Source organism: Symphalangus syndactylus, chromosome 12, assembly GCF_028878055.3.
Source record: "Symphalangus syndactylus isolate Jambi chromosome 12, NHGRI_mSymSyn1-v2.1_pri, whole genome shotgun sequence".
Lineage (NCBI taxonomy): Eukaryota > Metazoa > Chordata > Mammalia > Primates > Hylobatidae > Symphalangus > Symphalangus syndactylus.
Genome location: NC_072441.2, coordinates 144,849,799 through 144,865,459, shown reverse-complemented (window position 1 = coordinate 144,865,459; position 15,661 = coordinate 144,849,799). Strand labels below are relative to the sequence as shown.

The 15,661-nt window shown below is 44.2% G+C and overlaps 1 protein-coding gene across 3 annotated transcripts in view; it reads left to right on the top strand.

The window, feature by feature from the left end:
• The window catches only part of RBBP4 (RB binding protein 4, chromatin remodeling factor), a 31,091-nt gene that overhangs the window by 13,239 nt on the left and 2,191 nt on the right, over positions 1-15,661 (top strand). For all 3 annotated transcript variants that reach the window (XM_063627977.1, XM_055255574.2, XM_055255573.2), the window contains exons 4-11: positions 4,283-4,456; positions 4,796-4,911; positions 5,029-5,189; positions 5,293-5,419; positions 5,850-5,927; positions 9,020-9,096; positions 9,223-9,280; positions 9,371-9,481. In XM_063627977.1, coding sequence (XP_063484047.1) covers positions 4,283-4,456; positions 4,796-4,911; positions 5,029-5,189; positions 5,293-5,419; positions 5,850-5,927; positions 9,020-9,096; positions 9,223-9,280; positions 9,371-9,481 — 902 coding nt within the window. The remainder of the gene's footprint in view (positions 1-4,282; positions 4,457-4,795; positions 4,912-5,028; positions 5,190-5,292; positions 5,420-5,849; positions 5,928-9,019; positions 9,097-9,222; positions 9,281-9,370; positions 9,482-15,661) is intronic.

The following is a 15,661-nucleotide window of genomic DNA, read 5'->3' as shown; positions in this document are numbered from 1 at the left end:
AGTAGCTAGGACTGCAGGCACCCACCACCACGCCTGGCTAATTTTTTTTGTATTTTTATTGGAGACGGGGTTTCACCGTGTTAGCCAGGATAGTCTCGATCTCCTATACCCTGTCAAATTTAACAGTGAGGGATGTGTGCAACTTTGATAACACTGATGTTAATAAGTTCTGATAACCCAGTAACATTGGGCCATCCCAATTTTCAATTTTGAATACGCTAAGTTCTTATTACTCTGGTTTTCTTTATGGTTTAGGAGGCCTGCGTTTAATATATACCCAATACGGAAAGAACCAGTGTTATGTAGTGGTTACGCCTTGCTCTGTGGGCTCTGTGCCAACTGTGGCTTCTCCTCCTTTGTTATTGGTGCCTCTTTTCTGGCAGCTATGCTTCTTTTTGTTATTTTGTTTGTTTGTTTGTTTGTTTTTGAGATAGAGTCTCACTCTATCGCCCAGACTGGAGTGTAGTGGTGCAATCTTGACTCAGTGCCACCTCTGCCTCCTAGGTTCAGCAGTTCTCCTGCCTCAGCCTCCCGAGCAGCTAGGACTACAGGCACGTGCCACCACGCCCAGCTAATTTTTATCTTTTTAGTAGAGATGGGGTTTCACCATATTGGCCATGCTGGTCTCGAACTCCTGACCTTGTGATCCACCCGTCTCGGCCTCCCAAAGTGCTGGGATTACGGGCGTGAGCCACCGCACCCAGCCACTTTTTTTTGGCTGGGGGTGGGGTCATTGGCCTTTGTAGTTGTACATCAGAGATATGATGGGGGTTCAGTTCCCAATCACTGCAGTAAAGCAAATATATAAAGCAAACCACACAAATTTTTAAATGTTTGCACTATACTATAGTCTCCTAAATGTGCAATAGCATTATGTCTAAAAAACAATGTACATACCTTAATTTGAAAATACTTCGTTGCTAAAAAAAAAATAATAATGCTGACGCAGAGGCACCAACTGAACACATGTTGGGAAAATGCCACTGATAGACTTAGTGCAGGGTTTCTGTAACCTTCAATTGGGGGAAAAAACATAATATCTGTGACACACAATAAAACGAGCTATGCCTGTACTTAGACCGAAGTTTCTTGAGGTACGTACCATATATGCCTTGTTTTATCATAGATTGTAGATGCTTGTGGGCTGGAGTTATGGAAAAAATTAGGGATTTTTTTCTCCTTTAGAATCTATCTTGAATTTTTATTTTTAGGTTTTTAGCCTGTGTGAAACATTTGCTTTTCAAAAGTTATTTTGAAGTTGAAAATTATCTAATACGCCAGCCATACCACCCATGTATGTCTTTGCTTTCTGAAAAGATGTTTGTCCTTCAAAGAATAACACTGGGCCCGGCCCAGTGGCTCTCTACTGTAATCCCAGCACTTTGGGAGGCTGAAGCGGGTAGATTATCTGAGGTCAGGAGTTCAAGACCAGTCTGGCCAACATGATGAAACCCCATCTCTACTAAAAATACAAAAATTAGCTGGGCGTCGTGGCGCATGGCTACTCGGGAGATTGAGGCAGGAGAATCACTTGAACCCAGGAGGCAGAGGTTGCAGTGAGCTGAGATCATGCCACTACACTCCAGTCTGGGTGACAGAGCAAGACCCTGTCTTTAAAAAAAAAGAAAAATAGCACTATATAGGAATGCGATTGACAGAATATTTTTATTTATTTTTAAGTTACTCTCACAACTTCTTTGCTTCATGGATAAGGTATTTGATGCTCAGAGAAACTGAAGGCCTTCCCTGAATCACCAAACTAAGTAAGTGACAGAGCCACTTAGGGGCCTGGGTCTGACTCTTACTTCGGAACTTTTGCAGCCGTACCATGCTGCCTTCTATTATTCTTTGATCATTAACTACCTTCATTTATATATTGCTTTGCCAAGATTTACATAAGCACACATTATATTGTTACACATACTACAATGGTACTTGAGAGAAGTCTCTTAAGTGCATATAGTAGTCATGTGTGAATAAAAAATGTTTTCATCTAGTTGTTGCCTACCTGGTTTATTTCAACCAGGGACTTTGGTTGGCATGTGTAAGTGGGTGTAGCAAAATGGAACTGGCTCCTGTGGCTCTGTTTTTCCTCACTGAAATAAAAGAAACACTGTGAGGAGAAGATAAACGGAATGATGGTATTCATAACACTCATCCCAAGCTAGAGCTTCATATAAGCGATGAAACAAGAGGGCGCTTCAATGTTCAGGACACTGTACTTCATACTCATTATAGTATATAAGCGATGCAAGAAGAGGATGCTTCAGTGTTTAGGACACTGTACTTCATACTCATAGTATATAAGCGATGCAAGAAGAGGGCGCTTTGGTGTTCAGGACACTGTGTACTTCATACTCGTTATAGTAGTAGCATTGGTTTTATTTATTCAGCATACTTATTTATACTTTGAAGTTTGAAAACTTTATTTATTTATTTATTTATTTTGAGACAGAGTCTTGCTTTGGGGCCCAGGCTGGAGTGCAGTGGCACGATCTCAGTTCACTGCAACCTCCGCCTCCCGGGTTCAAGCAATTCTCCTGTCTCAGCCTCCCTAGTAGCTGGGACTACAGGCACCTGCCACCACTCCCGGCTAATTTTTGTATTTTTAGTAGAGACAGTGTTTTACCATACTGGTCAGGCTGGTCTCGAACTCCTGACCTCAGGTGATCTGTCCGCTTCAGCCTCCCAAAGTGCTGGGATTACAGGCGTGAGCCACCGCGCCTGGCTGAAAACTTTATTAAGATCTGTTTTTGAAGTATGTGGGCGAAGGATTACCCAGATGCCGAGGCAAGAGACTGAAGGCACAAACTGTTTCAGTATAATAAAATAGTTAGAATAAGAATAGTTATAATACAAAGTAGATATAGAGATGATCATGGACATTATCAATCATTAGTATAAACATTGTTAATCATCAACTTTTAATATTACTCTTTGTTGTGTTACTAATATAACCAAGGAATAACCGGTGGTTATAGGACGAGGTGCTGAAGGGACATTGTGAGAAGTGACCTAGAAGGCAAGAGGTGAGCCCTCTGTCACGCCTGCATAAGGGCCACTTGAGGGCTCCTTGGTCAAGCGGTAACGCCATTGCCTGGGAAGGTACCCGTTACTTAGCAGACCATGAAAGGGAGCCTCTCTTTCCTTGGAGTCAGGGAACACTCTGCTCCACCAACCAGCTTCTTGTGGGAGGCTGGATATTATCCAGGCCTGCCCACAGTCATCCGGAGGCCTAAACCCCTCCTTGTGGTGCTGTGCTTCAATGGTCATGCTCCTTGTCCACTTTCATGTTCCTCCCGTACTCCTGATTCCTCTTTGAAGTTCCTAGAAGATAGCAGTAGAAAAAATAGTGAAAGTCTTAAAGTCTTTAATCCTTCTGATAAGTGCACAGAAGAAAACGCTGACCTATGCTACCTTCCCTCTCTGCTTCAGCTGCCTGAAAGGGAAGGGCCCCTGTCCCATGATCATGTGACTTGCTTGACCTTATCAATCACTTGGACGACTCAGCCTCCTTACCCCGCCCCCTTGTCTTGTATGCAATAAATATCAGCGTACCCAGCCACTTGGGGCCACTACCGGTCTCTGCGTCTTGGTGGTAGTGGTCCCCCGGGCTCAGCTGTTTTCTCTATCTCTTTTGTCTTGTGTCTTTATTTCTTATGGTCTCTCGTCTCCGCACACGGGGAGAACACCCGCTAAGCCCCGTAGGGCTGCACCCTGCATCAGTAGAATTCTAGTTTTCCTTAATTTCAGACGGTAATATAATACAGCCATCCCTCAGAATCCACGGGGAATTGTTTCCAAGACCTCCTTTGGATACCAAAATTGACAGATGCTGAAGTCTCTGATACAGCATGGCATAATGTTTGCACATAACCTATGCAGATCTTCTCATATACTTTAAAATGCCTCTAGATTACCTATAATACCTAATATAATGTAAATATTATATAAATAGACTATTGTTCAGGGAATAATGATGGGGAAATCTGTACATGTTCAATACATGTGCGGTGTTGTTCTGAATATTTTCAATTAATGGTTAGTTGAATTCATGGATGAAGAACCCACTGATATGGAGGGCTGACTGTATTTATTATTATTTAACTACCTGGAGTCACGGGTAGGAAAGCACTTCATAGTGCTAGCAAATGTATAGATTACATCTAGTAATTATGCCAGTTTGTTGCTAAGGAAAAATCCTTGCCTGTGTTCTTACACTATGGGTAACCTCTTAGAGTAGCTCTTGTTTTGTCCTCATTTGCAATTAATTTATTTACAGAATTTGGAGGTTTTGGTTCAGTTAGTGGAAAAATTGAAATAGAAATCAAGATCAACCATGAAGGAGAAGTAAACAGGGCCCGTTACATGCCCCAGAACCCTTGTATCATCGCAACAAAGACTCCTTCCAGTGATGTTCTTGTCTTTGACTATACAAAACATCCTTCTAAACCAGGTATGTGCCCTTTTCTGTTCAAATACAAATGAGTCACTACAGAAATACATGGTTCCACTCACCCTGAGTTTAATTGCATGTTACTCTGTGTAATTTAACCTCTTGTGATTTGTATTGATATGTGTATATTTTTCTTCATTTTGCCTCTGTGAAAAAAAATGTCTTTTCACATAGAACAAAATACTGGTGCTGTTTAAGCATTATCTATTTGGTCATAACGGTTCCTATATCATTTATAAATGTTAAGAGCTTTAGACATCTTGACCAAAATTCCGTTATGCTCAGTAGGCCCAGAGTGCCAGGGGACTGGGTAGTCTTGATGTGTCTGTCACTTTGCAGATCCTTCTGGAGAGTGCAACCCAGACTTGCGTCTCCGTGGACATCAGAAGGAAGGCTATGGGCTTTCTTGGAACCCAAATCTCAGTGGGCACTTACTTAGTGCTTCAGATGACCACGTGCGTATCCTTCCCATTTTGAAGCAAATCTGGGCTAGTTACCAGTTGGTTTTTTTGGGGGGGTGTGTGGGGAGGTGAAAATCTTCCATTTATATAATGGTTAATTTTACATTTAAGACCATCTGCCTGTGGGACATCAGTGCCGTTCCAAAGGAGGGAAAAGTGGTAGATGCGAAGACCATCTTTACAGGGCATACGGCAGTAGTAGAAGATGTTTCCTGGCATCTACTCCATGAGTCTCTGTTTGGGTCAGTTGCTGATGATCAGAAACTTATGATGTGAGTAGAATCCATTCAGGGTTTTTTTCTAAATATCTTGTCTAAGTTTTATGTTTAGTCACCATTTCAAGGTTTTTTTTCCTTTTTTTTTTTTTCACTGAAGTTGGGATACTCGTTCAAACAATACTTCCAAGCCAAGCCACTCAGTTGACGCTCACACTGCTGAAGTGAACTGCCTTTCTTTCAATCCTTATAGTGAGTTCATTCTTGCCACAGGATCAGCTGACAAGGTCAGTTTCGTTTGTTTTAATAGAAAACATAATTTCTCTAGCTTTTTTTTTTTTTTTTTGAGACGGAGTCTCGCTCTGTCCCCTAGGCTGGAGTGCAGTGGCACGATCTCGGCTCACTGCAACCTCTGCCTCCCGAGTTCACGCCATTCTCCTGCCTCAGCCTCTCTGAATAGCTGGGACTACAGGCGCCTGCCACCACGCCCGGCTAATTTTTTGTATTTTTAGTAGAGACGGGGTTTCACCATGGTCTCGATCTCCTGACCTCGTGATCCGCCCGCCTCGGCCTCCCAAAGTGCTGGGATTACAAGCGTGAGCCACCGCGCCTGGCCATTTCTCTAGCTTTTTTTGAATTGCAGAGATATTTTACTTAACAGTATTTTTTTTCTTATCTTAAAAAATTGATTACTCTTGCTTTTCTTTTTGTACATAGACTGTTGCCTTGTGGGATCTGAGAAATCTGAAACTTAAGTTGCATTCCTTTGAGTCACATAAGGATGAAATATTCCAGGTAAGAGAAACTAATGCTACTGTTTTGTTTGTTTTAAGAAAAACCTGCCGGGCCCGGTGGCTCATGCCAATCCCAGCACTTTGGGAGGCTGAGGCAGGCGGATCACAAAGTCAGGAGATTGAGACCATCCTGGCTAACACGGTGAAACCCTGTCTCTACTAAAAATATAAAAAATAGCTGGGCATGGTGGCGGGTGCCTGTAGTCCCAGCTGTTCGGGAGGCTGAGGCAGGAGAATGGTATGAACCCGGGAGGCAGAGGTTGCAGTGAGCCGAGATTGTGCCACTGCACTCTAGCCTGGGCGACAGAACGAGACTCCGTCTCAAAAAAAAAAAAAGAAAAGAAAAGAAAAACCTGGATGTATGCGTGGGCACACATTTGCTTTATGCCGTTGCTAAAAATAGAAATCTATGTGCTTATGCTACTTTCTGTGGGAATTGTTTTTTCTTTGTTATTTCTATACTTTTTCAAACGGTTATTGACCACTTACATTCTTCAGATATTAAGAAAACTAGGCCAGGTATGGTAGCTTATGCCTGTAATCCCAGCACTTTAGGAGGCTGAGATGGGTGGATTACTTGAGGCCAGGAGTTTGAGACCAGCCTGGCCAACATGGCAAAACCCTGTCTCTTTATTTTTTAATAAAAATTTACAAAGAAAGGAAAACTAGTGCCTGATTATTTTTTCAGCCTTGCTTCTGACACTTAGTGATCTCTTCCCTTCTTCCAATATATTCTTCATCCTTCATTACATGCCACATGTGTTGATTTCTCAACCCAAGCCGAAACCTCTGGCTCCATATTTTCTGCCTCATCAGTTTAAACCCATTTATGCCTAGTGTTCCATTATTGGAACACTAAGCATGTGGGAGTTTATATCCTGCTCAAGGTCATCGCCTAGGTCTGATTGCAAAAATTAAAAAAAGAAATAATCATTGCACTATGTTCGAAGCTAGTAGAGACGGGGTTTCACCATGTTGGCCAGTCTGGTCTCGAACTCCTGACCTGGGGTGATCCACCTGCCTCGGCCTCCCAAAGTGCTGGGATTACAGGCATAAGCCACCACGCCCAGCCGAGCCCAAAATTTTATAGTGAGGGAGGGCTTGTTTAGAAATTACTATAATAAAAGGTTTTGTCAAGTGTTACGAACCTGAGGGTGGTAAAGATTAATTCTGGTGTGTGAAGGTGGCATCTGAACTGGGCTTTAGGTGAGCCATACTCCTACATACTTAGTCTCTTATTTTCTACTTTTCAGCCCGCCTTGGTGAACATTTTATCCTTACCCTATCTCTTTGCTTTACTTGTGATGGTGTTCTTGCCTGGACAGAATCCAAATTCTTCTTAATTGCTGGTCACTAATGCCCTTTTTTTCTGTACCTTAAGGCTAGCTAGGACTTTTACCATATTTGGTAACAAACTCTGATTGTTGGATATATAGTAGTAAATTTTTTGTCTCTTTAATAAAATTATTGCATGGAGTCATTTTTAATCAGACTTATGTGTAATACAGAACTCATAGTAAATACTTGGGAACATAGTTATTGTATATGTCATCTGTACTTTAGTTCTTAGGTCAGAATTGGATTGCATTTGGGTAGAGGCCAGAATTAGCCAATAAGAATAGATAAGATGTAGGCCAGACACGATGGCTCATGCCTATAATCCCAGCACTTTGGGAGGCCGAGGCAGGTGGATCACGAGGTCAGGAGTTCGAGACCACCCTGACCAACATGGTGAAACCTCGTCTCTACTAAAAATACAAAAACTAGCCAGGCATGGTTGTGCGCACCTGTAATCCTAGCTACTCAAGAAGCTGAGGCAGGAGAATCACTTGAACATGGGAGGCGGAGATTGCAGTGAACTGAGATCTCCCCACAAGAATAGATAAGATGTGATGTTTCAGAAGATAAAATGATGCTGGGCACATGGCGCATACCACTACGCAGGAGGTTGAGGCAGCAAGATCCCTTGAGCCCAAGAGTTCAAGTCCAGCCTAGAAGCAACATGGCGAGGCCTCATCTCCTTTTTTTTTGATACCAGCCTAACCCTATCTTTACACAAATACAAAAATTAGCCAGCCATGGTGGCCGACACCTGTAATCTCAGCTACCTGGAAGGCTGAGGTGGGAGAGTCGCTTGAACCTGGGAGGTGAGGTTGCAGTGAGCTGAGATCCTGCCATTGCACTCCAGCCTGGGTGACAGAGCAAGACTTCATCTCAAGAAAAAGTGTGCAAGGGGGTGCTGTGGGAATGGAACAAAAGCTTATATCCTGGGTCTAGTAATGTCTAGTAATGGGTTCTTTTCATAAAAGAATTTTTTTTTTTTTTTTTTTTTTTTTTTTTTTTTGAGACAGAGTCTGTCACCCAGGCCGGAGTGCAGTGGCACGATCTCGGCTCACTGTGACCTCTGCTCCCCCCCGCCGCCCGGGTTCAAGCAGTCCTCCTGCCTCAGCCTCCCGAGTAGCTGGAATTACAGGCACCTGCCACCACACCCAGCTAATTTTTGTATTTTTACTAGAGACAGGGTTTCACCATGCTGGTCAGGCTGGTCTTGAACTCCTGACCTCATGTGATCCACCTGCCTCCCAAAGTGCTGGGATTACAGGCGTGAGCCACCGCGCCTGCCCATAAAATAAATTCTTCAGCTCTAATTTTAACTGTAGCGTCTATAATACCTTGACTTCCTCTTCCCTTTTATTTGCAAAATTTTTAAATTGTTAAATGTTTTGTGAATTTTTTTTTTTTTTTTTTTTTGAGATGGAGTCTCGCTCTGTCGCCCAGGCTGGAGTGCAGTGGCACAATCTCGGCTCACTGCAAGCTCCGCCTCCCGGGTTCACGCCATTCTCCTGCCTCAGCCTCTCCGAGTAGCTGGGACTACAGGCGTCCGCCACCACGCCCGGCTAATTTTTTTTTGTATTTTTAGTAGAGACAGGGTTTCACCATGGTCTCGATCTCCTGACCTCATGATCCGCCTGCCTCGGCCTCCCAAAGTGCTGGGATTACAAGCGTTAGCCACCGCGCCCGGCCTGTTTTGTGAATTTTTTCCCTTTATTTTCTAATTCATGGCTTTGCTCTTTTCTTCATTCCTATGTGTAGGTTCAGTGGTCACCTCACAATGAGACTATTTTAGCTTCCAGTGGTACTGATCGCAGACTGAATGTCTGGGATTTAAGGTAATTCTTGTATTCATCTTGTATTCATTCCTCTCTCTACGTAATTATTTCCTTTATTTACACTTTGCAAAGGTAGTTACTAAGGGTAAATCTGTTTTAACTTTTAAAATTATGCTTTTGTACTAGTAAAATTGGAGAGGAACAATCCCCAGAAGATGCAGAAGACGGGCCACCAGAGTTGTTGGTATGTTAAAAGCATTGGACAGTACTGAAATAGTCTGTAATTTAATGTCCTCTATCTGCATTTCACATCTGTGTTTTCTCCCTCTTTCAGTTTATTCATGGTGGTCATACTGCCAAGATATCTGATTTCTCCTGGAATCCCAATGAACCTTGGGTGATTTGTTCTGTATCAGAAGACAATATCATGCAAGTGTGGCAAATGGTAAGGGTTTGGTCATTTATTTTGGGGAGGCGAAATAAGCGAGACATAGAATCGATTTACATTTATGTATTTTATGATTACAGCTACCATCTCTGTTCATTTTACTCCCAGGTGTGATTTTAAGACTTGTCTATACATTATCATTTTCAGCTGCCTGCTCTTGACTGTATTTGGTTATACCACTGGTATTTTAAACTCTGCTAAACAAAACTGACCCTCTCTCCCACTTCTGCTTTCTCCTCTCCTCCTCCTTTCTTTTTTTTTGTATGGCTCCAACATTTTCCCAGCTAACCAGACTTGAAAACTTAAGAATTTTCCGTGTCTGTTTACCTCTAGTTCTAGTTCACTTCCAGATTTCATTCCATCTATTTGCGGTGTTTCTCCCATCTTTCCTTCTCATCTTACAAGTACAAATTTACATACCCAAAGGAGGTGTATCATATCACAGCATCAAATACTACTATTTCTCCATGAAACCTATCTAGATTTCAAAAATGTTCCCTATCTCTACCTCAAAGAATGTGAACACCCTCCTTAAATTTTCTTTCTTTCTTTTTTTTTTTTTTTTTTTTTTTGAGATGGTCTCTCACTTTTTCACCCAGGCTGGAGTGCAGTGGTGCAATCTTGGCTCACTGCAACTTCCACCTCCCAGGTTTGATCGATTCTCCTGCCTCAGCCTTCTGAGTAGCTGGGACTACAGGTTTGTACCACCATGCCTGGCTAATTTTTTTGTATTTTCATTAGAGACAGAGTTTCACTATGTTGGCCAGGTTGGTCTCGAACTGCTGACCTTGTGATCTGCCCACCTCGACCTCCCAAGGTGCTGGGATTGCAGGCATGAGCTACCGCACCTGGCCTCTTAAATTTTCAAAGCACTTCAATTTAATAAAAATAACTGTAGTGTCTCATACATTAATATTTTAAAAATAGTTATATTCGGCCGGGCACGTTGGCTCGCGCCTGTAATCCCAGTACTTTGGGAGGCCAAGGCAGGTGGTTCATGAGGTCAGGATATAGAGACCATCCTGGCTAACACGGTGAAACCCCATCTCTACTAAAAGTAAAAAAAAAAATTAGCCGGGCGTGGTGGCGGGCGCCTGTAGTCCCAGCTCCTCAGGAGGCTGAGGCAGGAAAATGGCATGAACCCAGGAGGCGGAGCTTGCATTGAGCCAAGATTGCGCCACTGCACTCTGGCCTGGGCGACAGAGTGAGACTCCGTCTCAATTAATATATATATATTCTGGAGATAGGTGGTGGTTATGGTTAATACAATGTGAGTGTACTTAATGCCACTGAACTGTACACTTAAAAAGGCTAAGCTGATAAATTTTATGTTGTATGGAGTTTGCCACAATTTGGAGGTGGAAGACAATTTCTTGCTCTGTTGTTCAGGCTACAGTGCAGTGGCGCAATTACAGCTCACCGCAGCCTCCAATTCCGGGACTTAAGACATCCTCCAGGCCGGGCACGGTGGCTCACGCTTGTAATCCCAGTACTTTGGGAGGCCGAGGCGGGCGGATCACGAGGTCAGGAGATCGAGACCACTGTGAAACCCCGTCTCTACTAAAAATACAAAAAAAATTAGCCGGGCGTGGTGGCGGGCGCCTGTAGTCCCAGCTACTCGGAGAGGCTGAGGCAGGAGAATGGCGTGAACCCAGGAGGCAGAGCTTGCAGTGAGCCGAGATCGCGCCACTGCACTCCAGCCTGGGCGACAGAGCGAGACTCCGTCTCAAAAAAAAAAAAAAGACATCCTCCTACCTCAGCCTCCCTAGTAACTGGGACCACAGGTGTGCATCACCATCCCTGGTTAATTTTTTAAATTTTTTTTGTAGAGATGGGGTTTGCCATGTTGGCCAGTCTGGTCTTGAACTTGTGAGCTCAAGCGATTTGCCCACCCACCTCCCAGAGTGCTGGGATTACACGCATGAGGCTGGCCTGGCGCGCCCCCACCCCACGCCTTTTTTTTTTTTTTTTTTTTTGAGAACTGTGTAACTTGGTGGTTGTCTGGTAAAGGAAAAGAATTCAGAAGAAACTTTTGGTGTCTCTCAGAGTAGATCTAGTACCAGGAATAAGTTCCAGGGAATAATTTTTGACTCATCATGAGGAGACGGAGGATGTTTTCATCAGTACTGTCTTAAAATGCAATAGCTCTATTTTTTCTTTTTTTTTATTTAAAAAAAATTTTTTTTTCTGAGATGGAGTCTCACTGCCTTGTCCAGGCTGGAGTTCAGTGGAACAATCTCAGCTCACTGTAACCTCTGCCTCCCAGGTTCAAGCAATTCTCCTGCCTCAGCCTGCTGAGTAGCTAGGATACAGGCACGTACCACCATACCTGGCTAATTTTTTTTTTTTTTTTTATTTAGTAGAGACGGGGTTTCACCATGTTGTTGGTCGGGGTGGTCTCGATCTCTTGACCTCATGATCCGCCCTCTTTGGCCTCCCAAAGTACTGGGATTACAGACGTGAGCCACCGTGCCTGGCATTTTTATTTTTGAGACGGAATTTTGTTCTTGTTATCCAGCCTGGAGTGCAATGGTGCAATCTTGGCTCACTGCAACCTCCGCCTCCTGGGTTCAAGCAATTCTCCTGCCTCAGCCTCCCGAGTAGCTGGGATTACAGGCATGCGCCACCATGCCTGGCTAATTTTTTCTAATTTTTTTTAGTAGAGACTGGGTTTCTCCATGTTGGTCAGGCTGGCCTCGAACTCCTGACCTCAGGTGATCTGCCTGCCTCGGCCTCCCAAAGTGCTAGAATTATAAGCGTGAGCCACTGCGCCTGGCGCAATAGCACTATTAATTGAAGACAGAAATAAAATTAAGTTTGTGACCTGCCAGATTAACAGATTGTATTACATCCATACTTTTTTTTTCTTTTAACCTCCAAATACTATCACAACATCCATACTTTGTAATATTACCTATCAAAAAGAAGTATGGGCCAGGCGCGGTGGCTCACACCTGTAATCCCAGCACTTTGGGAGGCCGAGGCGGGTGGATCACAAGATCAGGAGATCGAGACCATCCTGGCTAACACGGTGAAACCCCGACTCTACTAAAAATACAAATTAGCTGGGCGTGGTGGCGGGCGCCTGTAGTCCCAGCTACTCGAGAGGCTGAGGCAGGAGAATGGCGTGAACCCGGGAGGCGGAACTTGCGGTGAGCCGAGATCGCGCCACTGCACTCTAGCCTGGGCGACGGGGCGAGACTCTGTCTCAAAAAATAATAATAGGCCGGGCGCGGTGGCTCACGCTTGTAATCCCAGCACTTTGGGAGGCTGAGGCAGGCGGATCACGAGGTCAGGAGATCGAGACCACGGTGAAACCCCGTCTCTACTAAAAAATGCAAAAAAATTAGCCGAGCGTGGTGGCGGGCGCCTGTAGTCCCAGCTACTCGGAGAGGCTGAGGCAGGAGAATGGCGTGAACCCGGGAGGCGGAGCTTGCAGTGAGCCGAGATTGCGCCACTGCACTCCAGCCTGGGCGACAGAGCGAGACTCCGTCTCAAAAAATAATAATAATAATAATAATAAATAAAGAAGTATGATTAGGGGCTGTGCTCAGTGGCTCACACCTGTAATCCAAATACTTTGGGAGGCCAAGGCCGGAGGATCACTTGAGCCCAGAAGTTCTAGACTAGCCTGGGCAATAAAGTGAGACCCTGTCTCTACCAAAAAAAAAAAAAATTAGCCAGGCTTGGTGGCACGTGCCTGTAATCCCAGCTACTTGAGAGGCCGAGGCAGGAGGATACCTTGAATCCAGGGGGTAGAGGCTGCTGCGAGACATGGTGGCATGTGCCTTTAGTCCCTGCTCTTTGGGAGGCCGTGACAGAAGGATCCCTTGAGCCCAGGAGTTTGAGGCTACAGTGGGCTGTGATCACACCACTGCACTCCAGCCTGGGTGACATAGCGAGACCCTGTCTCTAAGAGAAAAAAAGAAAGAAGTATGGTTAGGGTTATAAGATATTCATGACATGCTGTTAAAATAGGGGAAGCACAGACCGAAGAATAGCATAATGGTGTTCCTCATATTAAAATTTTGTGTATCTAGTCTGTATTTAGAAAGCTAATTGCTGGCCAGGTGTGGTGGCTCACGCCTGTAATCCCAACACTTTCGGAGGCCAAGGTGGGCAGATCACCTGAGGTCAGGAGTTTGAGACCAGCCTGGCCAACATAGTGAAACCCCGTCTCTACTAAAAAAATAAATACAAAAATTAGCCAGGCATGGTGGCGGGTGCCTGTAATCCCAGCTGCTTGGGAGGCTGAGGCAGGAGACTTGCTTGAACCCAGGAGGCAGAGGTTGCGGTGAGCCAAGATCGCACCATTGCACTCGAACATGGGCAACAAGAGCAAAACTCCAACTCAAAAAAAAGAAAATAAAAGAAAAGCTGTTTGCTAAAATGTGCTTGGTACCTAGTTCTTGGTTTCTTTAGACCTTTCTGTGTTACAATTTTTTTACAAAAAAGATGTGTAACTTCAAAACAGAAAATTCACCTTGCTCTCTTTGTAATAAATCCCTTCAACATTAATACAAAAACTTAATAGCTGGGCGTGGTGTCACGTACCTGTAGTCCCAGTTCCTTGGGAGGCTGAAGTGGGAGGCTAGCGTGATTCCAGCAGGCAGAGGTTGCAGTGAGCTAAGATGGCGCCGCTGCACTCCAGCCTGGGTGACAGAACGAGACCCTGTCTCAAAAAAAAAATACTGAAGAGTTCAAGGTTAAACTAGATCCCTGCAAGGCCATCACCTCCATTCCAGGTTGTTACTTTATTTGATATTTTTAGCATTGTAATAGAGTAAGTAAGTATTTGGTCTTTGTCCCAGTTCTTGGCACAAGAGCTCCCCAAAAACACTTGGAGTTTGCAGAGTGCTAAGAGTGTCTTTGTCGTTCCTAGTGATCCACTTTGGACCACACATGAGTTTGTTCTACTGGGCGGTGACTTTGGTGGGTCCCCTAGATAGCCTCATAGTGGGTTTAGTCAGAAAGGCCAATCACTTGATTTGAGGGTTAAAACTTGTCGGCCCACTCACCAACCTTGGGGTCGCAGGGCTAGAGATTGAACTCTATAAAAACTCCTAATTTGGTGTGCTTCCGGGTTGGTGAACAACTCAACATACTGGGTGGGTAGCATGCCCAGAGACTTGATGGAAACTCTGCAGCCCCTCTCCACCTTGCCCTATGCATCTCTTCCATGTGGTTCCTCGGCTGCATCCTTTATTTAAAAAAAAAAAAAACAGTAATAGTTAAAAGGCTTTCTTGGGTTCTGTGAGTCATTCTATCAAATCATCAGACCTGAGGAGGCAGTAGTGGGAACCCGAAATTTGTAGTCAAGTAGGATAGAAATGTGCAGGTAGCCTGGGACCAGCGACTTGCAACTGGCTTCTGAAATAAGGACAGTCTTCTCCAAAGCTAACTTCAGATAGTGTCAGAATAGGATTGAGTTGTTGTACACCCAGTTGGTGCCATGAGAAAAGGTACCCCACATTTGGTGTTAGAAGTGATGTCAGAAAGCATCACACAATTGTATGTATTCTTTTCTCTGCGGTCAGATCACAAGCTCTTTGAAGGTAAGACTATCCCGTCCTCTGCAGTACTTACCATGGTGATACGTGCATGGTAGGTGCTAAGAGCAGTAAATTTTGCTCCTGTAAAAGTGGTTCTTGTATTTTAAGATTATGCCATTGGATACAGGTATTCTGTCAAGCAGTAAAAGTAGAGTTTATTCTATACAAGAACAGTTTTTCTCTTCAATATATAGAGATTGGGAACATGTTGTTTTGGAAGTTTTAAGTGTGCAGTTCAGCAGTCTTCAGTGTATTGACAGTTGTGCAACCATCAGCTACAGTTTGAGAACATTTTCATCATCCGAAAAAGAAACCCTGTACCCATTAGCCATCATTTCCTATTTTTCTCATAGTCCCCCAGCCCTGGGCAGCCACCAAGCTATGGATTTGCCTGTTTTGGACCCCTATTTTTTTTTTTAGATGAAGTCTTGCCCCCCGGGCTGGAGTGCAGTGGCGTGATCTCGGCTCACTGCAACCTCCGCCTCCTGGGTTCAAGCGATTCTCCTGCCTTAGCCTCCCAAATAGCTGGGATTACAGGCGCCTGTCACCATGCCTGGCTAATTTTTATCTTTTTAGTAGAGACAGGGTTTCACCATGTTGGCCAGGCTGGTCTTGAACTCCTGGC